Here is a 26,546-nt window from a genome sequence, read left to right as displayed (position 1 = left end):
GATGCAGTTAACCGCGGTGTTCAGTTTTACCTCAGTGTTTCATGTTAGCGCGCTGTTTATGTCACGTCTGTCACTGAAGGGACCGTCTATAAAGTTACATACGACATTCATACACACATTTCTTACTTAAACATCATTTGAAGATAATTACCTTGCTAGCTATAAAGAGGCAGCGTTTAAAAGATATTATGCTGCTCTGTGACTAACGTTAAGTTTGTCAACTTCGGCTTACTGACATTATTAGCTTACCAGTTCATGTTATCGTCGATACTATGGCAGTCATTCACAGAAGAAGATCCAAAATACACCTCCGCGCTCCGACGTTACAGACGACATCCAGACCAGAAACTTGAAAATAACAAACAAAAGAAGGGCTTGAAAATACAGTTTAAAATCTCCACAGAAACAGTGGTGTTGCTTAACGCACTTTACCTCAGTATTTCACCTCAGTTTGCTGTTAAGCTTGAGTAAGGGCTCGTCAGACGAACTAACTTGCATTAAAGGGCAGCCGAATATACAAACGTGCTTCTCAGTTTAAATAAAGTTTATTTCGACTAATATAGGTCACCTTAATTTACTCACCAGTCCATGTTTTCACCGTTATGGCGGCGCCCCGGCCGTCAGTCAGAAAAAAAAGGCTACCGACATGAAAAACATGATGAATATTGTTAGTTTGCTGTTAACAAGTGAAAACAAATTAAAATTGTTCAGTTTTTCATAAAACAGAAATAATATACTAACCTTTTTGTCGAGTTATTGATGCAACATTTCTCTTTTGTCCTTTTTACCGCCACTTCCTCTCAACAGGAGAAAAAAAAATCTCCCTTGCCATTGGTCAATTTTTCGCGGGCAAGTTCACTACTGTAAACGGATTTACAGTAGTGGAGAATTACAGTAGTGATCATATATTTTCCCATAATCCTTTGCAGTTTACAGTAAAATACTGTATATACATTTTACAGTATCTTACTGTAGATATTACAGTAAAATACTGTTCAAATTACAAAAATCGGTTACAGTGTGTCTAAACCAACTTTAAACAGCATTTTGTGATGTATGTGTTACTCTGAAATCTCAGGTTGACACCTACGTGTTTTAATTAATTTCGATATTTTCAGTTTTTCAGAGAAAGTGCAGGACTATAATGTTTACCACCAGTGCCAGAGACTGGCATCTCCACTACCAAGTAATGCATCTTTGAAGAGTGACACATCCATGGCTGAACCTCCTAAGTTCAGTGATAAAACAGGGCACTTGCAGCCTAGGTGAGTTTATACCAGAGGTTGCATTAGACTTTAAAATTGTCCTTCATTTTGACAGACAGGGTTTTAAAAATTTTGTAATAGTCTATTATAACCGGTCATTTTAATTTTAATATTTGAATTATAATTACACATTTAATTGCGATTACTTTTGTGTTACATTTAATTTAATATTTTAATTTTATGAACCAATATTGATTCTTAAATCCCAATCAATCTTTTGGTCTATGCTGTTTTTATTTGATGAATAAACAGTACGCCTACATAGTGCGCCTCCCACAAAGTTCTGTGCTTTGTTACTTTTGATATGAAACAAAGTGTCAAATTTCAAATTCTGTTCATTTCATTAGAAAATCCAAGCAATAAATACTGTTTTGGCGCTCTTTAATGTGGCGTGATAGATCGCTGTAGCATAAACTGGGCACTCGATTGTGTGCAGTCAAACGCATAGCAAAAGATTCTTTGTTTTTGTTCTGGATCCCGTGCTCTTCTGCCACACTGGAGTGCACTCGCTTAGACGGGTGTAAATTACAGATAAATTACAATAGATCACCCTCAGTGTAATCTGTCAAAGTGACGGACAGCCTTCAGATTTTTCCCTCACTGATAAAAAAAATTCCGTCCATGACGGTAAATTTTCGGTTAACGCGACCTCTGGTTTATACATACCTCATGAATATAGAGTACACATATGTTTGTGACACTCTTATTCTTGGTTCTTTCTAGTTTCTATTTTCCATTATTGTTTAAATTGATGTAAATTCTGCAAATTACATTAGGGTCTTTATTTAATGTCAAATGTTAGTTGGTAACTTTAATGCTGTATTATGGCTGCTTAGTTGAAACTGTCCTGCAGTGTGACATGCTAAACTGTCTGAAAACTTTAAACAGCATTTCGATTTTTTTATATTAATCTGAAATCTCAGGTTGACACCGATGTATTTTACTTCATTTCAGTATTTTCAGTCTTTCAGAGAAAGTGGAGGGCTGTACTGTTTGCCACCAGTTCCAGAGACCGGCATCTCCACTACCAAGTAATGCATCTTTGAAGAGTGACAGTTCCATGGCTGAACCTCCTAAGTTCAGTGATAAAACAGGGCACTTGCAGCCCAGGTGAGTTTATACATACCTCATGAATATACAGTACACATATGTTTATGAAACTCTTATTCTTGGTTCTTTCTAGTTTCCATTATTGTTTTAAATTAATGTTACATCCGCAAATTACATTAGGGTGTTTAATGTCAAATGATAGTTAATAACTTTAATGCTATATTATGGCTGCTTAGTTGAAACTGTCCTGCAGGGTGACATGCTAAACTGTCTAAAACAACTTTAAATAGCACTTTGTAATGTATATATTAATCTGAAATCTTAGGTTGACACCTATGTATTTTAATTCATTTAAGTATTTTCAGTCTTTCAGAGAAAGTGGAGGACTGTACTGTTTACCACCAGTTCCAGAGACCAGCATCTCTACTACCAAGTAATGCATCTTTGAAGAGTGACAGTTCCATGGCTGAACCTCCTAAATTCAGTGATAAAACAGGGCACTTGCAGCCCAGGTGAGTTCATACATACCTCATGAATATACAGTACACATATGTTTGTGACACTCTTATTCTTGTTTCTTTCTAGTTTCCATTATTGTTTAAATTGATGAAAATTCTGCAAATTACATTAGGGTCTTTAATGTCAAATGTTAGTTAACTTTAATGCTGTATTATGGCTGCGTAGTTGGAACTGTCCCGCAGTGTGACATCCTAAACTGTCTAAAAACTTTAAACAACATTTAAATTTTTTTTATATTAATCTGAAATCTCAGGTTGACACCTATTTATTTTAATTAATTTCAATATTTTCAGTCTTTCAAAAAAAGTGGAGGACTGTACTGTTTGCCACCAGTTTCACAGATCAGCATCTCCACTAACAAGTAATGCATCTTTGAAGAGTGACAGTTCCATGGCTGAACCTCCTAAATTCAGTGATAAAACAGGGCACTTGCAGCCCAGGTGAGTGTATTCCTACCTGATGAATATACCCATATTTCAGTCCCTCCAGGATTTCGCGGGATTTTTTTTGTGATTGTTGCGGCCTAAAATGCCAGATTTTGCGGCAGCTTTTTCAAAAAGTTGCGGGAAAAGTTGCGATTTTTTTAGACAGATTTCACAAACATGTTATGAATTTTTTAAGTGTTCTTTGCAAGCTTACTCCCCCAAAGCACAGGAATTCAAAAATTCGGCTTTCTGCACGCTCTGATCACATGCAGATCTGACAGCAGACAATCGCTGCTTCCTCAGGAGGCTGCAGCGCAGGTTCAATTAAGACAAAATCATTTTGTCCCCGTAAAATATTTAGACTTTTAGCATTTTGTTGCCGCGGCGACACGGCTAAGTCTATGTAGGGTAAACACTGGAATAAATGATTGATGAAACTACTGTGTGAATGCATGAAAAATTGTTTTGTTAACTGCCCCTCTCAAACTCGCTAGCACTATCACCTTTGCCCACGCAAGGCCTGACATCTGACAAAAGCAAACCACCACAGACCTAGTTTTACAAACGTTATGAAGTTTTGTTGTTTCAAAAAGTTAGGAGCACCAAAAAAAAAAAAAAAAAAAAATACGAGCACCCAATTTCTTTTTAGTTATCTGCTGATCTAGATTCTTCATGCCCGATTCTGATTGTTTTACAAGCAAATGGGCTGATTCTGAAAACCTTTTTTATATATTTATTTCATGCCTAAAGCAAGGGACAAGAATGAAGGAAAATGAGTACATGAACTAGATGTTTATTTTCCCTATTATAGATACAGCCATTTAAATTAGAGGCAACCACTGCATTTTTAAACAATTACAGTAGCCTATAAATAACAAAAAACAAACAACACATCTCTTACTTAATCGTGTAGACAATATATGCAGCCATCATCAAAGTAGGCTACTCTTTCAATATTCAAAGTGCAAATAGAGGGATATACTAAATATACTAATAACAGCCTAGATATTTTATATAACCTAATTTGAGCGCATTGGGGAGTCGCTCTTCAAACGCAGGGTATTAAAATTGCTTTTGAATGTGTGTGCGCGTTTTACTTTTTGGTTTCGTTTTAACGACCGCACGAAACTCTCGGTGGTGCTGAAAGTGCTTTCTAAAGTGCGGATCGGCCGCATTTTTCTGTCCGAACCCGGCCCGCGTCCGACAGAGCAGTAACCGAACCCGATAGGCATTAAGATATTTATGTCCGAGCCCGATCCCAGCCCGACATTTTTTTTCTCATACTAATGACACATGCACTTTTTTGTGTGGAAAGCCCGCTTTTATTAAGCAACTGCAGGAAGGCGTTCGGAAATGTCAACAGATGAGAGCATCAGCGCAACACCGAATATTCGTTCAAACAAATTACTCCCAAATAAGAAATTAGCAGCACAGTAATTACTGACACCTAAAAGGTAGGCTATTTAAATAAAAGACGAACGAAAAAAATGGTGCGGTACAGGCCCGGATTGGCTAATCGGGAGGACCGGGAGAATTCCCGGTGGGCCGGTCCGTTTTTTTGGCCGCGAGGGCCGGTGTCCCTAGCTGCCTGCACTCACAGCAGTCGCCAGGGGCGGACTGTCCATCGGGAGAATTTTTGGCCCGCTACCCTCCAATTTTTATTATTATTATTTAATATTGTTGTTGTTGTTGTTTTTGTTGCCGGCCTAATGTACTAAAGTGGTTATTTCAGAATTAGCCATTCAATAGTAAAACTCTAATAAATCATAAATCGGTTAGTCTTGACTGGCACGCGTTTCGTCTCGCGCGCGCTCCGCGCATCCGCGCGTCCGCCGTCCGCCAAAACGACGCGAGACTGAAGTAGAAGTGCCCAGGTGGAGCAGAGAGACAAATCTGTCCTGTTTAGGACCTAAAGCGCAGGTCTGTTACATCTGTAAACAGACTATTGTAGTTTTGTCTTTGTTTACTTAAGTATTGAACTGCTAACAAATGTTAATCTATAAAAAATATCGTTTTAAAACAGGTTTAGGGAGCTACCCTTATAAAAATTAACTGTGGTTTTACAAAACATGTTTACTATAGTTATACAAAAATTATACAATATACAATGGTTTTGCTACACTATACTTTCACCATGGTATAAAATTATGATTATACTAATGGGAATCAATCCTAAAAAAAAAAACCCCAAAAACATGGTTACTATGTTTACCATAGGCTCAATAATATCATGGTTAATTTTCCTTAGGGCCAAACATGACCCATGATAATGCAAAACATGTTTAGTTTTAAGATTTTTTAATAAAGATATATTCAAGATGTAGCTAATTTTTGTTGTTTTAATTTTAACATTACGACAATAACACATGGTCCTAATGTAGTGGCCCTCTTTTTTCTGTTGTCCTTTTTTCTATCAAATGTTTTAGTACTAATCATAAATTATATATAATTTTGAAAGCTTAGAAGCTCAAGAACCATCCTGGTGGCTGTCTCCTCCCCCTTAGCAGCAATGTCAAGTGTCATTTTACAAAATCACAACTTTTTACAATCTTGACAAAAACATGTCTTTAAAAAGGTCTCAGTATTTCTGCAATAATCTGCTGATTGTCGTCTTTAAAAAAGACCAACCTTAGATCTGTACTGTATAGGTGGTTGTAAAGGTCGAGATGTGTTTATGAAAAAAGTGACACAAGATACAAGAAAATTTGTTTAAAAAGTAAACACACATGAGAGACAGAGAGATTAAAAGAGATTAAAAGGCAAATTGGAAGTTCAAGAGATAGCATTTAATTATTTTACCCAGTTGATTTCAACTTTTCTTTATGTGATGATGAAAAATATTGTTGTCCAGGGTTTCAAATTTTGGTGTGGGATGGCCTGGATAAGTGTGAGATTTCCCGGCCTGAAATTTTGTCTCAGTCCGCCCCTGGTTAACGTCAAGCTAGTTAGGAGCAGTGCAAAACAACGATGTCTGCAAATCACCGTTCATGTTTATGTATCAAACCTTTTCTTGTACTGTTGCTCTTCAGCAGCAGCAGCCTCTAGTCCAGTTTGCTGCTAAGAGTGAAAAGCCAGGCCCCGTAACATTACCAAGCACCAGTCATGAGCCCAACACACTAGAATGGGCAGGTAGGACAGTGCAATACTTGTTCTATTCTTTATTTGTGTTTAAGGACTGAACAATTTTGCACAGAATATATATTCAGATATTGCAGAAAAGGACATTGTGATGTTTAAAAGAATAGTGTTAGACATTTACCCTTTAATGTTCTCATTTATGAAAAATATTTGAACTTATAAAGCAGCTGTTTACTTGAAAAAGACATGATAGTGTCATTAGAAAGTTTAATACATTTTATTTTAATCTTTATTTTATACATATAGCTTAATATACATTTGTATTTATTTGATATTTTTTCATTTCAAGGTTTGGATATTTATGAGCACTAATTCTAACAGAAAATAGATACTGATACTGTTAAACATTATATTGTGTTAACTGTTCAAATAAATCTTCACTGTGAAGCAACACTTAGGCTACTGTATTTGCACTGAATTGGAAATGACGTCATTTTAATAATATAGTCAGTCGTGAACTAAAGTGGGCCGGTCTAAGGCTTGAAACTCCAGGGCTGAAAAGAAGTCCCACTCCGGCCCTGGTGCGGTATTTATATTTTATATTACATATACATTATATATAACGTTTGTGTATATATGTCTATATATAAAATGCATATATTATTTTGAAACCCAAAATAAATGAGTCTCAAACATTATTAACAAACATGCGTGTTTATTTGAACACTTCCGTCAGTGAACAAGCAGTGTACAAAACGCTAAAATAAATCAAATAAATAATACATTTAAATATGTAACTAGCCTAAATAATAATGTTTAAAAGGCTATTAAACAAACATTCGTTGCAAAAATTTGTAAAACCTCGCCTGGACCTTGTCCGACAGCTCATCAGAATTACTGTCCCGAGTCCGACTGGACCTTTTTTCTCTTTCCTATTACACAGCTGCTTTTTTAATAGCAAAGTGATTACATTTATTTTCGTTTATTTAGTTTATAAAGTAATTTAGAAATATATTTGGAACACTTTTTACTTGTTGAATTCAAGTTTTTGTTTTTTTAAAGTAACGACCAAGCGGCAGATTAATTTAGCCCTCTCAAGTAATCACGATTTCAATTAATTTTAAAACTTAAAGCATATCACAATATTAGTTTAATCGTTTAACCTAAATGTGTGCTATATTAGGCGCATATCCAGTCGTTTGTGCAGAGAGTGAATGCTGAAGCTCGCTTTGCAGGACATGGAAGCGCCGGTGTGATGTGAAACTTCATTCAGTGGCGGCTGGTCCATAGGGGGCGCTGGGGCGCCGCCCCCCCTCAAGTTAGCCAAGGAAGAAGACTATTAATATGTTAAAAATAAGTTTAATACATATTGCAAAATAATTACGAAATTGCATTATTTTGACATACTATTCGACTGTTAGTTATGTTAGCACCTGTTAAAAATAAAAAAAATCTAAACTGTTTTCGTTTGTTTGTGTATGCGGGACGCCGGCCAAATGGGTGTCTATTAGGTCTGTAAATATTTGAAACGCATGTGACTTGAGGCTGAGCTCTGATTGGCTTGTTTCAGATTGTCCTCGGGGCGCAGAGCACTGCGCCCCAGACCCTCCCACTTAAGATCTTAGCCAATCAATCTTGTTTTTATATATTTTGTCCTCATGTGATTGGACCGTTCTCGACTGTCAAATATGTGCAATATCTTTTCCGAGATGAAAGTAAATTTGTTTTTATCTTTCACAAGCCATTCAAATGAAGAAAAAATAAACAAAATAAACATACGAATCATGGAGCTTGGATAGAGTTTGCTTGCTAGATGCGATGTAAGTCATGCCTTTTATTGTTTTCATTGTTTGTTATTTCAAAGTCCTGTCACCGAAGCTTTGTGGGCAACTACACAGAAAGTAACGTTAACTGTAACAATGCAGTTTAACTCAATCGTCGGTGTACAAGCAAGGGTTTATGTAGATGTCTTTTTTCAAGTAAATTGTGAGTGTTTATGTTAGTATTATTATAAACACAATATTAAAATAGATATATATAATATAGTGTTCCTTCTTTAATTGGACATACAAATATATTGTCAATAGCATTATAATTACTTATTATATTGGACTATATATAACTGTATGAAAATTAATTTATATGCAATGTTTTATTACAAATCAATTTATTTTCTCTGTCTTTGAGATTTATCCTGTGGCTCCCTCGTGTGGATAACATTAGTATTATGGCCTTTATCTCTGAATCACATTAATATAAATGGCTAATATTTTTTGGGATGATTACAAATGTTTAATGATTACTTTACTGATAATAAAGCCTGTATTAACAGTGTGATTCATTTTGTGTGCGCCCCCCTAAAATTTTTTAGCACCAGCCGCCACTGATTCCGGCTCATAAAGGTTAGAGTAATATATCATCCGGATCTGTAAAGAAATAATTTAAAAACAAAACTCTTTCATTAGCTATATGCCTAATTCATTCAGATGCATTTAGGCATTAAAGGCGGTAAAAAAAAATGGTGGTAATTTCGAGCCCTGAATTGCTTTGCGCGGTCTTTCGCAGATTTGTAGGTAATTTGCGGTAAAGTCGCGGTGATTGGATGAAATTGCAAGGCCGCAAATAAATCGCGGGGATTGGCTGAATTTGCGTGAATTGGCGCGATCGCAACATCGCGAATTTCTGGAGGGACTGATATTTTGTGACACTGTTATTTTTAATTCTTCATAGTTTCCATTATTGTTTTGAATTCATGTAAATTCTACAAATTACATTAGGGTGTTTAATGTCAAATGTTAGTTGTTAACTTTAATGCTGTATTATGGCTGCTTAGTTGAAACTGTCCTGCAGGGTGACATGCTAAACTGTCTAAAATAACTTTAAATAGCACTTTGTAATGTATTTATTAATCTCAAATCTCAGGTTGATACCAATGTATTTTAATTCTTTTCTGTATTTTCAGACTTTCAGAGGAAGTGGAGGACTGTACTGTTTACCACCAGTTCCAGAGACCAGCATCTCCAATACCAAGTAATATATCTTTGAAGAGTGACAGTTCCATGGCTGAACCTCCTAAATTCAGTGATAAAACAGGGCATTTGCAGCCCAGGTGAGTTCATACATACCTCATGAATATACAGTACACATATGTTTGTGACACTCTTATTCTTGTTTCTTTCTAGTTTCCATTATTGTTTAAATTGATGAAAATTCTGCAAATTACATTAGGGTCTTTAATGTCAAATGTTAGTTGTTAACTTTAATGCTGTATTATGGCTGCGTAGTTGGAACTGTCCTGCAGTGTGACATCCTAAACTGTCTAAAAACTTTAAACAACATTTAATTTTTTTTTTATATTAATCTGAAATCTCAGGTTGACACCTATTTATTTTAATTCATTTCAGTATTTTCAGTCTTTCAAAAAAAGTGGAGGACTGTACTGTTTGCCACCAGTTTCACAGATCAGCATCTCCACTACCAAGTAATGCATCTTTGAAGAGTGACAGTTCCATGGCTGAACCTCCTAAATTCAGTGATAAAACAGGGCACTTGCAGCCCAGGTGAGTGTATTCCTACCTTATGAATATACCCATATTTTGTGACACTGTTATTTTTAATTCTTCATAGTTTCCATTATTGTTTTGAATTCATGTAAATTCTACAAATTACATTAGGGTGTTTAATGTCAAATGTTAGTTGTTAACTTTAATGCTGTATTATGGCTGCTTAGTTGAAACTGTCCTGCAGGGTGACATGCTAAACTGTCTAAAATAACTTTAAATAGCACTTTGTAATGTATTTATTAATCTCAAATCTCAGGTTGATACCAATGTATTTTAATTCTTTTCTGTATTTTCAGACTTTCAGAGGAAGTGGAGGACTGTACTGTTTACCACCAGTTCCAGAGACCAGCATCTCCAATACCAAGTAATATATCTTTGAAGAGTGACAGATCCATGGCTGAACCTCCTAAATTCAGTGATAAAACAGGGCATTTGCAGCCCAGGTGAGTTCATACATACCTCATGAATATACCTATAATTTTGTGACACTCTTATTTTTTGATTCTTCATAGTTTCCATTATTGTTTTGAATGCATGTGAATTATCAAAATTACATTAGGGGTTTTCAATGTCAAACGTTAATCGTTAACTTAAAATGTATAATATGGCTGCTAAGTTGAAACTGTCCTGCTGTGTGACATGCTAAACTGTCTAAAAAAACTTTAAACAACATTTTGTAAGGTATATATTAATCTGAAATCTCAGGTTAATATGCATGTATTTTAATTTATTTCGGTATTTTCAGTCTTTCATGTAATGCATCTTTGAAGAGTGACAGATCCATGGCTGAACCTCCTAAATTCAGTGATAAAGCAGAGCACTTTCAACACAGGTGAGTTTACAGATTCATTTACATTCTCATGTAATTCTATTATGAACGAACTAACTTAACCACCAATGCCACTGCATTCAAGAAATCAACAAATATGTCTGTGATTGGCTACATTACTTACTGCTGAATTAGTTACATGCTTGTGATGGTAGGAAACAGGAGTGGGTTTTTTGAGGCTGTCTTTGGTACACCTCATTTTTTATGAGAAAATGCTCAATGGTGTTGACTGGTAAATTTGCACATGGTTTGTCTTTAAACATATTAAAACACCAGATTAACATGGAAACAACATTTAAACCTTTAATATTTTAATTAAATACAAATCTTGTTTGTCTTTGTTTCTGCAGTGGAAGAAGGAAACCGGTGGTTCAAGATCAGTCTGAGTGCCTGTCTGGAGATTCTCAAAGCTTTCAGTGCAGAAAAATATCTGAAATTTGTCCCATTATACACCCACACACGAGATGGTCCAGTCCTGCTGAAGAGCAGCTGAGCACTTGCCAACAATTAGATGTCATCTTCCAGAGTATCAAAGAAAGTCACAAAACCTACATGCAGAAGTATGGGAATTTTTGTGAAGGAATCAATATACAAGAGAACAAAAACAACCTTAACAGGGTTTACACACAGCTTTATATAATAGAAGGAGAGAGGGAAGGGGTAAATGAAGAACATGAGATTGTACAAATAGAGAAAACCAAGACTGAACGCTTACAAGGTACTCCAATCAACTGCAATGAAATTTTCAAGCCTAAATTCTATCCAGGTTATGAAAGAAACAAACAAAACATAAAGACTGTTCTTACCAAAGGAATCGCTGGAATAGGAAAAACAGTCTCCGTGCATAAATTTATTCTGGATTGGGCTAGGGGCGAAGCTAATCAGGATGTTGATTTTCTCTTTGTTTTTCCATTTCGGGAACTCAACTTGGTTAAAAATGACCAGTACAGCCTTCACAGACTTCTGCTTGACTACCATCCAGAACTTCTGGAGTTAGATACAAGGGTATATGATTTGTGTAAAGTCTTGTTCATCTTTGACGGTCTGGATGAAAGTAGAATTACATTGACATTTTCACACTGTGACAAAATTTCTGATGTGTCTACAACATCTTCAGTAAGCATGTTGTTGTCAAGTCTCATTAAAGGAGAGTTGTTGCCCTCTGCTCTCATCTGGATCACATCCAGACCGGCAGCAGCTGGTCAGATTCCCTCACATTACATCAGCCGTGTTACAGAAGTACAGGGATTCAGTGACCCTCAGAAGGAGGAATATTTCAGGAAGAGGATCAATGATCAGGATCAAGCCACCAGAATCATCTCACACATAAGAAAAGCAAGAAGCCTCCACATAATGTGTCATATACCAGTTTTCTGCTGGATTACAGACACTGTGCTTCAGAACATCCTAAAACATGATCACAGTGCAGAAATCCCTAAAACGCTAACAGAAATGTACATACATTTTCTGATCATTCAGACGGTTATGAAGAGGAAGAAGTATGGTGAGAGAGATGAGAGATATGGGACAGATCCAAAGTTGCTTCTGCAATCAGAAAAAGATGTGATTTTGAAACTCGCTGAACTGGCTTTCAAAGCTCTGATGAATGGTGATGTCCTGTTCTATGATGAAGACCTGCAAGAGTGTGGAATAGAAGTCAACAAGGCCTCTGAGTATTCTGGGATTTGCACCGAGATCTTTAAAAAGGAATCAGTGATCTTTTCAAGAAAGGTCTACTGCTTTGTTCATCTGAGCTTTCAGGAGTTTTTTGCAGCGCTTTTTGTGTTTTTCAGCTATTTAAAGAAGAACAATGATATTTTGAAAATATTCCAGATAAAGAAAGGAAGAAAAAAGATCAAATCGCAGTTTAACGAGGTTTCACTAGATGCGTTTCTGAAGGTTGTGGTTGATGAAGCACTAAAGAGTGACAACGGACATCTTGATCTTTTCCTTCGTTTTCTTCATGGCATCTCACTGGAGTCAAATCAGACACTTCTCCAAGGTCTGCTCACACATGTGGAGGACAACCCTGAAAGCATGAAGAAAGTGATAAAAAACCTCAGACAAAGTCAAAAGCAGAATGTTAAGCCAGAAAGGTGGATTAATCTCTCACACTGCTTGATTGAAATGAAGGATACTTCTATTCTTGAAGACATTCAGGCTTACCTGAAAGCTGAAGGAACATTTAAAAAGTCTCTATCTCCTGCCCACTGTTCAGCCTTAGCTAATATGCTCCTGATGGCAGATGATGTGCTAGAAGAGCTCAACCTCAAGAAATACAACACAACATCCATGGAGGCTCAAAGGAGACTGGTGCCAGCTGTGAGGAACTGCCGAAAAGCAATGTGAGAACCAATAAACCAACACTGATCTGATGAACTTATAACAAAAAGGCTTATGATCATGAATTTTTGATCTCCAAATAACTGTACAGCCACATGTACCTGTAATAATTCTTGCATTTGCTTTTTTAATTTCAGATTAGAAGGCTGTAATCTCACTGAACAATCATGTGAAATTGTGGCATCGGCGCTACAGCAAGAAAACTCTCCCGTGAGAGAGCTGGACATGAGTAACAATGACCTGCAGGATTCAGGTATCAAGCTCATTTCCATTGGACTCAAGTGTTCACACTGTAAACTGGAGATACTGAGGTTAGTTGCAGGTTGTTGTCTCTCAGATATTCAATGCTATCACTGCTTGTAAAGATTGTCAATGCCAAATGTGCAGTGTTGTTATAGATCATGTTGGGAATGAAACAGTCTCATACTCTCTTGATTTTCCAACATAAATGATTAATGACATTAAATGCTGTTACCCTTAAAATAGTAATCCAATTTTTTTTCTCTATAGATTAAAAGGATGTAAACTCACCATGCAGTCCTGTGAAAGTTTATCTTCAGCTCTGCTATCAGCAAATTCATGTCTGAAAGAGCTGGACCTCAGTAACAATGACCTACAGGATTCAGGAGTGGAGCAGCTCACTGCTGGCCTGAAAAGCCCACACTGTAAACTGGAGATATTGAGGTCAGCTACATATATTTTTATATGTTAGATATTAGGAAAGAATAGCATTGCCTATAAACATAGCAAAGAAGATAGTCTACAACACGCTGGTAGTAGCACCTCAAAAAATAGTTTTAGAAGTCAAAATTGTGTAAACGACACACACTTGATGAGACTTGGTTTGAATAAATTGAATATAAATAACATTAAATAATATAACCATACAGAATGTCATTGTTTTTTTTGTTTGTAGTATGAGAAAAAGATTTTCCAAGCTGGAAACTGTATAAACATTAAATGGAAACATGAATTAACATTGGATTAAAAAAGGGCTATGTAAAAATGAACTGCAAAAGTAAACAGTGTTTTAAGATTAATTAAAAAAAAATGTTTTAAAAATACAACAGCAATTATGCAAACTCTTTTATTTTGTAGTCTGGCTGGCTGTAAATTTACAGACCAGCCCTGTGAATCTCTGGCCTCAGTTCTGCTTTCTGTGAACTCCTGCTTGAGAGAGTTAGACCTGAGTAATAATGACCTGAAGGATTCACGGCTGGAATGGCTCTCTGCTGGACTGAATAGCTGTAAACTGGAAAAACTAAGGTTTGTGAAGCATTGTCTGATAGACATGCATTTAAGCAAGATTTTGATAAACAAAAATATTTAAATATTATATTGTGGTTAATATCATCTGGACATTACATATTATTACTTAATGTGAAACTTAACTGTTTATTATAGATTGGCCAGCTGTAATTTGACTGGTCAGTCCTGTGAAATGCTGGCCTCAACTCTACAATCAGTTTACTGCTTTCTGAAAGAGCTGGACCTGAGTGACAATGACCTGCAAGATATTGGAGTGGAGATTTTCTCAGCTGGACTGACAAGTCCTCACTGTATACTGGAGATACTGAGGTTTGTTTCAGTTTAATTTATATGTTGTTACTATGACTGGCTTTAATAATATTTTGTAATCTATATGCACAAAAGTGTGTTTGTTCTGTACTTTAATGCTTAAAATAGTTACTCCAAACATATGGAGTAGCAATTTCTAGTATGTTTATGAAAATTGCTGCAATATTGGTGTTCACACATCAGTCAGTGGGTGTTTAATTATTGCTCTATTGTTCTAAACAGAATGTCCACTTGTAATCTCACTGATCGGTCCTGTGCGACTGTGGCCTCAGTTTTACAATCGGCAAAATGCCCTTTGAAAGAGATGAACTTGAGCAAAAATGACTTGCAGGATTCAGGAGTGAAGATGCTCTCAGATGGACTGAAGAGTTCACACTGTAAACTGGAGATACTGAGGTTGTAAAAGCTTACATTTCACTATAGATATTTACACTAAATAGTTTATACCAGTGGAACCCAACCACGTTCCTGGAGGCCTCCATGTTCTCCATGTCTCCTTAAATAAACACACCTGATTCAGATCATCAGCTCATTAGTAGAGATTCCAAGACAAAGCAAATAGAAGGCAAGCCTGCAACCTTTAGCCAAAAAAAGCATAAAGGCTAAAGCTAATGTTTCCGGTTTGGAAAAGGAGTCCAGAGGCTGATTTCTTTAAATGGATGTCAAAGTAAGAGAGGCTTCAGTACGCTGAATAAATAGCTTTCTAGAGGAAACAGCTTATTATTTAATGAATCAACCACTTGTTGGCTAATTTTTTACATGTTTTACACTAAACAATACTTCTGAATTGAACTATTTTTAGAGTTTACAATGAACAAAATGCAGTTTTATAAGAGAAATCACTGACTTTTTGCGGCAGGTGGGATTCCGCTTACGGCACTTCCCATTCATTGCTATGGTATCCGTAAACGGCGACTGAGTGCCACACAAATCTGAACTGAAATTCAATGAAGTCAAGGCTGTAAATAGGTGTCAGACAAAGGAGACATGCAAAATGTGCAATGTTAAGGTGCCTCCAGGAACTACTGGTTTACACTGTTATTTTATACAGGGTTACTATGGTGTTTGAAAAAGTATGGAATTTAATTTTAGTATTTTCCAGGTCTGGGAAAGTATGGAAAAAAGAAAGCAGAGTATGAAAAAAAAATATTTGTGTTTCCAGACTTTTGGCCCTATTTAGTTTTTTATAATAGAAAATTAAGAATTTAATGAAAATAAATTTATTGTACAAGAAGTGAGGTTTCATGGCAGCTGTTTAGTGATTCTTTAGTGATTGTCAGATACGACTGAATTAATTCAAGGTGCATTTTTTCAGTATGCAAAATGCGGTTTATAAACATTTTGGGTTTCTTCTCACTATATTAGTACCATATTACATAACCTCAAGAACTTTTGCAGAAGTAAAAAATATACAGATTTTATGTGCACACCATTAAAAAACCATTAAACTTAGCATATAGGACAGTGCATACTGATCCACCTATTGTGCCATCAGCCTATTTCATGGTGTGGCTTTTGACCCTAGGCCTTGAAATATGGCACTGCCCTAATGAAAACCAAATTTAACACTTTTTTTTTTATAGACCCTTGATCTTGCCAAATTGTATGCCATCAGCTCATTTTGTATCATGGTTTCTCCATGCCACAGAAGATATGTTAAATTGGACATTAGGCCTTGATATTGTCATATTAGAGGTACTACCATAAGAAAAGCCAAATTTTGAGTAAGTAGATCTCTGTTAATTCATGTACATCCAGGCTCTCATTTTATTCATAGTAAGATGGCAGTGATGCTCAAAGGAAATAGATTATATAAAACTAGAAATTGTAATGCATAAGCATGCAAAAGAATTCCCATGCACATGTAGTTTCTTGAGGGTTTCTTGTATGTCTTTATTTTTTTAGGGGCTTTGTATGTTGTCACTTCGAGAAAATCAATGAAAATTTTTTTTTGAGAAAATAAAAATATTTACAGATGACTGTACTATATACCAAATATAAAGCTGAAAATAATGCTCTATGAACCATCTGTGTTAAAAATGGTCTGAAAAACTACTGAGAGTTTTGGAAATTTGAGTCTGGAAAAGTATGGAATTAAATAGAAAATGCGTAGGGACCCTGTTTATACATATTTTAAAATTTTAATGTTTTAATAATTTTCATGTAAACATGTTGAAATGTGTGTGTCTTTGTAGGCTATCTGGCTGTTTTATCACAGAGAAAGGCTGTTCTGTTTTGGCAGCTGCTCTGACTTCAAACCCCTTACACCTTAGAGAGCTGGACCTCAGCTGCAATCATCCAGGAGATTTAGGTGGTCAGCTGCTCAAGGCTAGATTGAATGATCCAACTTGCAAACTGGAGTTTCTCAAGTATGTTGCACAGGAAGACTTTTCTTGTTGTGTGTGTTCATTTCAGACACTAAGACACATGAAATCAGTGCAGTTTCTAAAACTTTTTGGCACCCCTCGAAGGAATGGTTTACCCCAAAATTAAAATGTGCTTTTAATTTAATTACTCTAAGGCCATGATGTTTTTATTTAGGATAACAGTAAAGATTTTTTGCTGAAAGTGGTGGTGGTCCATGGTGATTTATAAAATTGTTATTGTATATTGTTGAAAAGCTAGTGGCTGCCATCCCTAACTTGAAACTAACAAGAAACAAAAAATAAATACCCTTGGCTCCTGATGATATATTGAGGTCTTATAAAGCGAAATGATTGGTCTGTACAGGAAACTAAACCTTATTATCTGTAATTCATGACTTCAGGCAACAGGGAACTCTAATTCTTTTTCACAACCTGGTTCTTTCGGACAGTTTTCTCAGTTAATTGGTTCAAACAACTGATTTGTTTACATGATCAGACAAGGATCGAACGTATATACAATTATATAATTGAAGCAAATGAAGTGTGGATGTTTTACATGTAAATAAAATGAGTTGGCAAAATCCAGCCAGTATTTTGGCTCATTTTGAGTTGGAGTGACTGTCAGGGATGTCTGAAAGTTAGTTTTGATTGATTTTTAGGTAAACTATGGCTTTTTTCAAAATATTGAATTATTGTTTATTTTTCTTACTGCACAAATACTGTAGTATCAACCCTTAGACCCAGAGTATGATCTCAAAGTTAACAAACATGTACTAAAAGCCACAACATTTCTATTTTGATTTTATGGGCTCTTTAAAGGAATGCCTATAAAATGGCATGCAGTACATACAAAATACACCCAGTGTATACCTACATCTATACATACAGTACATCCTCTGCTGACATAAAAGTGGTCATGTGTATATCTGTAGGCAAGTTAACAGACATTCAAACCTACAGCACTTACATACACATTTGAAGAAAAACAAAACCAACAATTTCAGACAAAACATTTCTAAATTAACTATAAGTTTGTTATAAATGATCAGAAACTCACATACTGTCTTTTTTTCCCTGTAGTTTGGAACATGAGGGAAAGTTTAGGATTACTGCTGGATTACGAAGATGTAGGTTTTCACACACACAGCTTTTGACATTTTACATTTGTTGTATTGTCTGTGATCTTTCTCTAACCTCTGTTCTTGTGTTTAGGTGCTTGTGAGCTTACACTAGACCCCAAGACTGCAAACACACATCTGTCTCTATCTGAGGGGAACAAAACTGTGACATATATGGAAGAGAAGCAGTCGTATCCAGATTATCCTGAGAGATTTGAGTGCTATCCTCAGGTTCTGTGCATAGAGGGTCTGTCTGGACGCTGTTCCTGGGAGGTTGAATGGAGCGGGAAGAGCGAGGTCTGTGTTTCAGTCTCATATAAAGGGATCAGGAGGAAAGGAGAGAGTAATAATTGTGAGTTTGGATCCAATGAGAAATCCTGGAGGCTTGCCTGCTCTGAAAACAGTTTTTCAGCCTGGCACAATGATAATAGGACTAAAATGCGTCCACCGTCATCCTCATCTCGTTCTAGAAGGGTATGGGTGTATTTGGATTGTCCTGCCGGCACTTTGTCCTTCTACAGCATCTCTGACAAAAACAGACTCACACACTTACACACATTCCACTCTACATTTCCAGAGCCTCTTTACGCAGGGTTTGGCCTTTCTTCTGGTTCCTCAGTGTCTCTGTGTCAGACTGAGACTCCTCCTGATGGAAAGAATGCAAACAACATGGGAATGACTTAAATACAGTTTTAATATAACGAACACATAGAGCTTAACTCTTGTATCACAGACACGGTATACAAAAAAAAAGTGGAAACAATTTGAATAACTATATTTTTTTTGTGTGTTTGTCTGTACTACCGAAATGAATAGTACCTGTACCTGTACTTTATATTGAAGATTGAAGTTTTGTAAAGTCAAGTAGAGGCACAGCAACACAAAAATTGATCAAAAGTGAACACATCATTATAGGTTTTCTCAAGATCTTGATTTAGCTGTTGTTTTCTCTTTTTTTCTTTAGGTCTGAAGGTAACAAAAGCTGCAATATATGTACTGTTACATCATGAATGAGTGAGGTTGTTTTATCGGGAATAACTCAAACTATGGGATTTACTGGGCGATTACATATGCAACAAAATCAAGCATTTGCTTTTGTGTACAGTCATTTATTACTACAACTTACTGATTGGAGGAATAAATTCCTCCAATCAAAAATAGTTTTTTCACATCTTCACTTTTGCTTCTGTGAGAGTTTTTCACACACTAGGAATGAAACAGTTGGAATATAACATGTAAGTAGATAACAGATATATTGTATTTAAGCTGAATAAATTGTAATTGGAAAATGAAGAACTCACTCTCTGGAGGATTGGATTGTTTGCTGTTTCTTCTTACTGGTGTGTTTAGTTTGCAGTTTCACCAGGGGACATTAAAGGGAACAGCAGAAATTTATAAAATGAGGAAAAATCTATTTATAAAATCTGATTTGAAAAAATTCTACATCTAAATATATGATTTTTTTTATGCTGCAGTGGTAAGATATCTTTGATACTAGGGGAGATTTTTAGTCTCTGACTATAAATTCTGCTCACAATCTGCTCTAATGCACTATCCCTGTTCTATCTGAAGTTAGACTCACCTGCCAAAAGAGAAGATTCTTTAATTTGTCCCCTGTCTTCTTCACTCCATGTTTTGTGTATCTGTGGAAGTGGAGAAAACAATGTAAAAATGTGTGTATGTGATGATGTGCATGACTTGAATAACACAATACATATTTTCTGTTAAAATGACCAATAATAATTTTTTCCCAGCAAGATACACCATATTGCAGCTGTGTGTTATATCCTCTGCAATATAACACACAAAACCAAACCACAGGTTTGTGAAATTGCAGTGTGCAAATAGCTCAGCAGAGATTTTGTGAACATATTTAAGACATTGCCTGATTTGCTAAATTACAATTGGGTCCAATTGGGTGCAAAAACAACGCAAACAACACACACACACACACACACACACACACACACACAACACATATATCATCGAACCTGACATTCAAAAAGTCCAGTTAATTTAAATATTTAAATGTGCATGGTGCCATCAAATGTTAGTTTTGTTTGATGCGCAATAGTTTTGCGCAATAGTTTTTCCTTAGTTTTGGACAGACAGTTGATACACATATACAGATATTGAAGACCGTAAACATGACTGTCAACTAAATTATTTAAGAAGAGAATGAAAAAGAATAGAAATAAGCAATTGATCATTTTTAATTTTTCCAGTTACCTTATCAATTGTCAAAATGTTTTTGATTTTTGGCATTAATAAATGTACTGCTGCTCCTGCTACTGCTCTTGTTGCTCCTGCTACAGCTGCTGCAGCTCCTTCTCCTACTCCTGCTGCTGCTGCTGCTGCTGCTGCTGCTACTGCTACTGCTGCTGCTGCCGCTGGTGCTGCTGCTCCTACTGCTACTGCTAGTGCTACTGCTCCTACTGCTGCTGCTGCTCCTGCTGCTGCTGCTCCTGCTGCTGCTGCTGCTGCTGCTCCTGCTCCAACTAGTGTGTTTCTGTTCCAAAAGTCACCCTGTGAAACTTTACAAGATTCCATTAATGTTAATTAACGAACTTAGTTAACATTGGTTTAATACTGTAACGAATGTATAACACATTGTTAGTTAATGCTTTAACTAATGGTAAATAATGGAGTCTTATTTTGCTACCAGTTATCTGTTGACATACAACAATAAACATGATCAAATTCCACAAGTTACACGATTGACAGAAAAATGATTGAAAGGAATTACATCACAGTCAGTCATTTTACATGAGTAGAATATTATTGTTTTATTTTTTACTGTTTTATCTAACAAATGTCAGGAGGTAACCCAACAAACATCTTATGAGCATTTAGTCTAAAATTGAGATGTTTCCACAGTTCGTTAAAAATGAGAACGCTGAGATAATACAGTACAAAATACTCACATCCTACTCTTACTGTTATCTCCTCTGTTCTGTCTGTACTGGTGACCTGACACAGGTAGTCTCCCACATCTGACCGTGTGAAGTCTCGCAGTTTTAAGGACACATTTCCTCTATCCAGCTCTTTAGTGAACAGACACACTCTGCCCTTGTAGCCCCTGCCCTCAAACATCTGTCTACTCTTATAGAGACACACACAGTCTGTCTCCTTAAACCACCTGATCTCCATGTCGACAGCACTGATTTCAGGAGACAGGTGGCATGGTACAATGATGTCAGACCCCCATTCAACTGTAGCATTTTCAGCTTTTTGAAGAACAAGTTGAAAATCATCTGTCAGTGAAAAGATGGACAGTCATACAGTATACAGTCATAATATGTTTAAACTCGTTGCTATGTTTAAAATATTTAACGTTTAGGCATGTTTGACATGAGACAGTGACATATATTACTATTTAAAAAAAACAGTAGGCCTATGTGAAACAGCATTCACTGTAACAATAAACATAAAAACAGTGGTTATACTTTGAGCACCTTATATTTTATGTTTAATTCAATGAGTAGCATCTAGCTGTTACACTGAAAATATAAACTTACTTTTTTTAATTGTGGCTCTTGCAAACAAAATAAAATTTTGTCTCCTAAACTAGTTCAAGTACCACTGCTGTACATTGTTTGCAAATGAATAAAATAAAATAACACCACATAATTATTTTAGGACTTACTTTTGCCTGTTTTTGCCATCTTTCTCTCCTAAAAGGGCAGAAAAACATTAATTGAGAACCTCACTCCACAAAATCACCGCATCACTGCCAACACACTGACTTTACTACCACAGAAAGATTCTGCTATTAGACTCACAGAGAAACACAATATACAGAGATCAGTTTAGGAGTAGGTGGAAATGATTGTGTTTCTAACCTGTATATTTCTTCACTGATGTCCAATCAGATTTTCCAGTTTGAAGGTTAAAGTGCCTCTCAGTTGTTAAGTGAAATATGTGGACCACATCATACACTGCAGAATATGTCTAGCAAAATGAAAGAAAATAAAACAGTGGCAAGAAATTGAACACATTCGGTAGTGCAGAATGAATTCAGGCCTAAAGAAAATGCTCCATAACTGTATCTGTATCAGTAAGAAGCAAATTTCTCCTTGCCTGAATCTTCTCAATGGTCTTCTATTAATTTTTTTACACAGAGTATTTGTGGTCGTCTCCCTTAAAGTACTAACCTTGCATTTATACTGAGATGAAGAGGATCCTGGGCCTATAACCCTGACTGAGCTGTGGAATAAAGGTTTTTGGATTGTTACAGAACTCCTGCAATGACTATAACTGTTATTCTACACTCATATGTAAAGCAGTCATAACCAGTTTTGGTCGTGAATAGACAAAATGAAAATGAGTCCTCGATTGTGCATAGCATATCGCATTTGTCAGCACAAGACCAAAAATGACAATAAAATGCTAACTGAATGATTGCAGTTCATGAACCTGCCACTCAATACTATGTATATATAGCTTGTTTCAAAACATTCAAATAGGCCTTTTGTATTTGACATTAAATTAATTCTGATAAAAAAAAAGTCCAGTAAAATATATAGGCTATGAACTGATCATGTGAGCATAAGTTTTTTTTTTTATATATACAGTAGTTTATGTTATTATTTTAATAATAATTTTAATATGTATTACTATTTTTATTTTTACTCTTACGACCCGATTCATGTAAATATACATATTTTAACGGTGTCAAAGATGCTTGGTGAGAAGATCTTTTGAGGAAAAAACATTAACAACAACAAAAAGCTCACCATTAAAGCCTGTGCTGCTACTTCTTGCTACAGATAATGAAAGTGACTACTTATCTATTATAGATCAGTAAAAATAACACGAGATTATAATCTTCTCTTTCAACATGGAGAACAGTTGTATTAGAACACAAACATTTAGGTTTAGTGTAATCTACTTTGGTGCATGAAAATCAGACTTTGAAAGGTCGATAAGTTGAACTGGTGTCGCTCTGTTAGCCTAAACAATTCATCAACAATGTGACATACTTTAATTAATGTCAACTGTAGGCTAAATATCGACATTTTGTACCATAACCATATTAACCAACTGAACAACGTTATGTTTACAGGAAAGAAAAACATAAAGGACACGTTTGGAAACATGAATTAGTCTGGACGCTGGAGGAAAAAGTGAGGGCGCAACGTCAATGCCAAATAGTCGTGTCCTTGCATGGTTTTAACACAAACTGACAGTCTTACCTTAAATTCTCGCCACACAAGTGACCACTTTAAGTTAAATATGTGTATTCAGTTTTATCTTTATATTCATAAATGTTGCGTATGTGTTCTGTCTACGCATAGCCTATAGTGTTAAAGGCATAGTTTTCTTTCACTTTCACTTAGCGTTGTTTACGGTATGCAAATTAATGATGATGATACGCAGGGCCGTGCAGAGACCTTTAAAGGGGCAGGTGCTCAAAGTATAAAAAGGGCATCTGAAACAAAGCATTAAAGAGCCCCATAGGGTCCATCCCCTCATTGTAGGCATCCAGTTACTTATGTAACAAGTAACAATGTCATTAATAAGACAAATTATGCATTATTTGACGTTTAAATTGCGTTTCAGGACTCAAACAACAGAATCAGTAATATTTGTTTCACTATAAAAGGGGCTCCATAAATAGGGCTGTGCTCAAAATATCAGTACAGCAAAACTGTACTGTATATTGTGACACATTCCTTGCTGATATGTGACCATGGACCACAAAACCAGTCATAAGTGCATTTTGTTTCCAAATTGAGTAAATAAGCTTTTCATTGATGTATGGTTTGTTTGTTATAGGACAATGTTTGTCTGTGATAAAACTATTTAAAAACCTGGAAGCTGAGGGTGCAAAACAATCTAAATATTGAGAAAATTGCCTTAAAAGTTGTCCAAATGAAGTTCTCAGCAATGCATATTACTAGTTTATGGTATATTTATGGTAGGACATTTAAAAAATATCTTTATGGAACATGATCTTTACTTAATATCCTAATGATTTTTGGCATAAAAGAAAAATATATAATTTTGACCCATGCAATATATTTTTGGCTATTAGTACAAATATTCCTGTGCTATAAGACTGGTTTTGCGGACCAGGGTCACCTATATGTATTATTACAGTGGCCTCTAGTAGCTAATGCTGTGAAGCAGTTTTGAGAAAGAAACAGAACATAAAAGACCATTTTAATGTTTAAAAGATAAAAATATTTTCCTTGGACCTATTCATTTTGATTAGAAATTGTTGTGTATTAAATTGTCAAACCTTAAGATTTTCTTCTCTCTGTAAAGCACAATAATAAAGAACAGCTGTTATATTAAACTGAGTGGTCACTATTGAAACTATATGTGGCCCCTGATGTATTGTATTGCAAGATTGTAGACAACAGGCTTTACTGCAGAGTATAAAACAAACATATTAAGGACGGAATTTTATTTCACTATTGTAAATATTTTAAATATCAATTTAAGGCAATTTGTGACCCTTTTTTAAGAGCTGCACAAGTAGAATGAACAGTATGAGTAGGATTTGACAATGTATGGTAGAATATTAAGGCATAAAATGGCATGATTTATAATTCAGATACAGCTTTACACGAAACAAAATATCTTATACAATGGATTTTCAGCCTTTATACCATTAAAAGGGATAAATCGAGTTTATCATTTATTACAATTATTTAATTTAATTATTTATTTGTTTAGATTTTTAGAAGGCACATTAACTTCTTTCACATTTACAACTCTGTGTCTGCTGCATAACAACGTAGGTCGATAATTGCAATAATTTGACCATAAAGAGCTGAAAAAAATGTGGAAAAGAAAAAATAATTCTCGGTCATGAGGGGCGCTATAAGAGCGCTAAAATATAAAGGTTTCCCTAGTAACGGCTGTACACAAATCTACATTAACGCTGTTTTATCAGGCAATAAAGGTAAATGCCAACAACACGTTTCTGAGGACCGTTGGTTCTCTTCAGAAGATACATTCATATAGACCATTTCAAGGATGTAAACAATAACAAGCGCGTTGGAACGTTACTGCGCATGTCCGGTCCTGAAACATTTCCGGTAGCGCTATTTCTCCGATCTGTCAATACGAACACATTCTTTTAAAATCTAGCGAAAAAGCTAGTTAAGGTAAAAAAGCTGCTTATTAACTAATCGATGCTGCGTGCGTGTACACGGGAGATTGCTAAAAGCATATCACATGAACGGAAATATTGTGAACATTTATTCGTACAATGGATGTCATCAGTCTGAAGCAAGCAGTGCAACTTACTTCATGTTTTGTTCCCAAGATATCCGGAGGTTGTTCGTGATTAATTTACTTGCATTGCGTGGTCAGTCTGTATTTCTGTTTAAATATTTGTTTTCATTAGTAACGTTACATTACTTTTCACAATACATATCGTTCCAAACAACGCTAAATGTATGCTATTAAAACTAAGCGCTGGATGCTATTATTACGTGTTGAATTCATTTCAACATGTGTTCAACGTTAGTTTGGTCAAGTTTGTTGCTGTGGAACAGTGCAAGTGGAGGGTGTGAATGCTCCGAGTCATCATGTGATCACAAATAAACAAGATCGTCGCAATTCAATGCTGGCTAACGTGTTTTACATAAACCTGTATATCTGCAGATTAATAAATGCACACACAAACACACATAAAGCATTCATATATGTTTTTATGCACGTATTTACTGTTCACACCCACACAAATTTTATATATATATATATATATATATATATATATATATATATATATATATATATATATTCATGTGAAAATGAATACTGGTGTAATGTAAAGGCTGATGCTAATTCAGCTTTGCACAACATTTTTTTATAATAGAAATCATTTAAATAATTAATCATGTTAATAAACATAAAATACTTATTTCAAAAACATAAAAAAATACTTTGTCCAAACTTTTGACCAGTACTGTATATAAACAAAAAGCATTCTCTCACTTTCAACTGTTTTTATTTCCAGCACATGTATTGATATGTAAATATTTGTATGAACATAAAATGCTTCAACAAATGAAACAACAACAACTGAAACAACATTTGAACTGAAATGGAGTACAAAGGGGGAACAAATGTCAAAAGCAGCAGTCTGTATCCGGCCTGGTCATCAGTCGCTTTAAGTACTACACTAAATTACTGAATACTACACTCAAGTTCTCAATCACATCTGGGTGTTGATATGGTCAGATGTGGTTTGTCACTGCAGGATGATCAGCTGTCCTTGGGTGTCTACAGATGATGGCTCTCCTTACACTGCCTTCTCAGATTTGGTGACCCTTCTGTATTTCTGCAACTGTTTACATCAGTTTAGAATACTTTCTAGAAAACAAAACAAAGGATATTAGCCATCATTATGAAAATGTATATAACATTTAACCAATTCTATGGGAATTACAGGGA

The 26,546-nt window shown here is 35.6% G+C and overlaps 2 protein-coding genes across 3 annotated transcripts; one reads left to right on the top strand and one right to left on the bottom strand.

Annotated features, from left to right (window-relative positions):
• Positions 1 to 11,159: 11,159 nt before the first annotated feature.
• LOC141335123 (NLR family CARD domain-containing protein 3) lies at positions 11,160 to 19,422 on the top strand. Its single transcript, XM_073840445.1, has 9 exons — positions 11,160 to 13,074; positions 13,210 to 13,383; positions 13,583 to 13,756; positions 14,171 to 14,338; positions 14,477 to 14,650; positions 14,873 to 15,046; positions 16,846 to 17,019; positions 18,097 to 18,143; positions 18,229 to 19,422. The coding sequence occupies exons 1-9, from the start codon at positions 11,282 to 11,284 to the stop codon at positions 18,816 to 18,818; spliced, it is 3,468 nt and encodes a 1,155-aa protein (XP_073696546.1). The 5' UTR covers positions 11,160 to 11,281; the 3' UTR covers positions 18,819 to 19,422.
• Positions 18,631 to 23,458, bottom strand: LOC141335122 (uncharacterized). 2 transcript variants are annotated; one of them, XM_073840442.1, is made up of 9 exons: positions 23,330 to 23,458; positions 22,289 to 22,340; positions 21,977 to 22,085; positions 21,781 to 21,808; positions 21,059 to 21,388; positions 20,364 to 20,668; positions 19,717 to 19,777; positions 19,436 to 19,471; positions 18,631 to 18,780 (listed from the first exon to the last, which is right to left on the bottom strand). In XM_073840442.1, the coding sequence occupies exons 4-9, from the start codon at positions 21,797 to 21,799 to the stop codon at positions 18,764 to 18,766; spliced, it is 768 nt and encodes a 255-aa protein (XP_073696543.1). In that variant the 5' UTR covers positions 21,800 to 21,808; positions 21,977 to 22,085; positions 22,289 to 22,340; positions 23,330 to 23,458; the 3' UTR covers positions 18,631 to 18,763. The 2 variants fall into 2 exon arrangements, with proteins under 2 accessions (XP_073696543.1, XP_073696544.1); XM_073840443.1 differs by lacking the exon at positions 19,436 to 19,471.
• Positions 23,459 to 26,546: the final 3,088 nt, after the last annotated feature.

The sequence above is a fragment of the Garra rufa genome, chromosome 5, assembly GCF_049309525.1.
Source record: "Garra rufa chromosome 5, GarRuf1.0, whole genome shotgun sequence".
NCBI lineage: Eukaryota > Metazoa > Chordata > Actinopteri > Cypriniformes > Cyprinidae > Garra > Garra rufa.
This window is presented reverse-complemented; position numbering and strand designations above follow the sequence as displayed.

What these genes read in the sequence shown, in the direction of transcription:
- LOC141335123 (XM_073840445.1), top strand. Translation starts at nt 11,282, where the DNA reads ATGCAGAAGTATGGGAATTTTTGTGAAGGAATCAATATACAAGAGAAC. An exon ending in TGTAAACTGGAAAAACTAAG is followed by an intron (nt 14,339 to 14,476) that starts GTTTGTGAAGCA and finishes TGTTTATTATAG; the next exon opens with ATTGGCCAGCTGTAATTTGA. An exon ending in TGTATACTGGAGATACTGAG is followed by an intron (nt 14,651 to 14,872) that starts GTTTGTTTCAGT and finishes TGTTCTAAACAG; the next exon opens with AATGTCCACTTGTAATCTCA.
- LOC141335122 (XM_073840442.1), bottom strand. An exon ending in GATAACAGTAAGAGTAGGAT is followed by an intron (nt 20,669 to 21,058) that starts GTGAGTATTTTG and finishes AATCTTGTAAAG; the next exon opens with TTTCACAGGGTGACTTTTGG. An exon ending in ACATTTTGACAATTGATAAG is followed by an intron (nt 19,778 to 20,363) that starts GTAACTGGAAAA and finishes CCACTTCCACAG; the next exon opens with ATACACAAAACATGGAGTGA.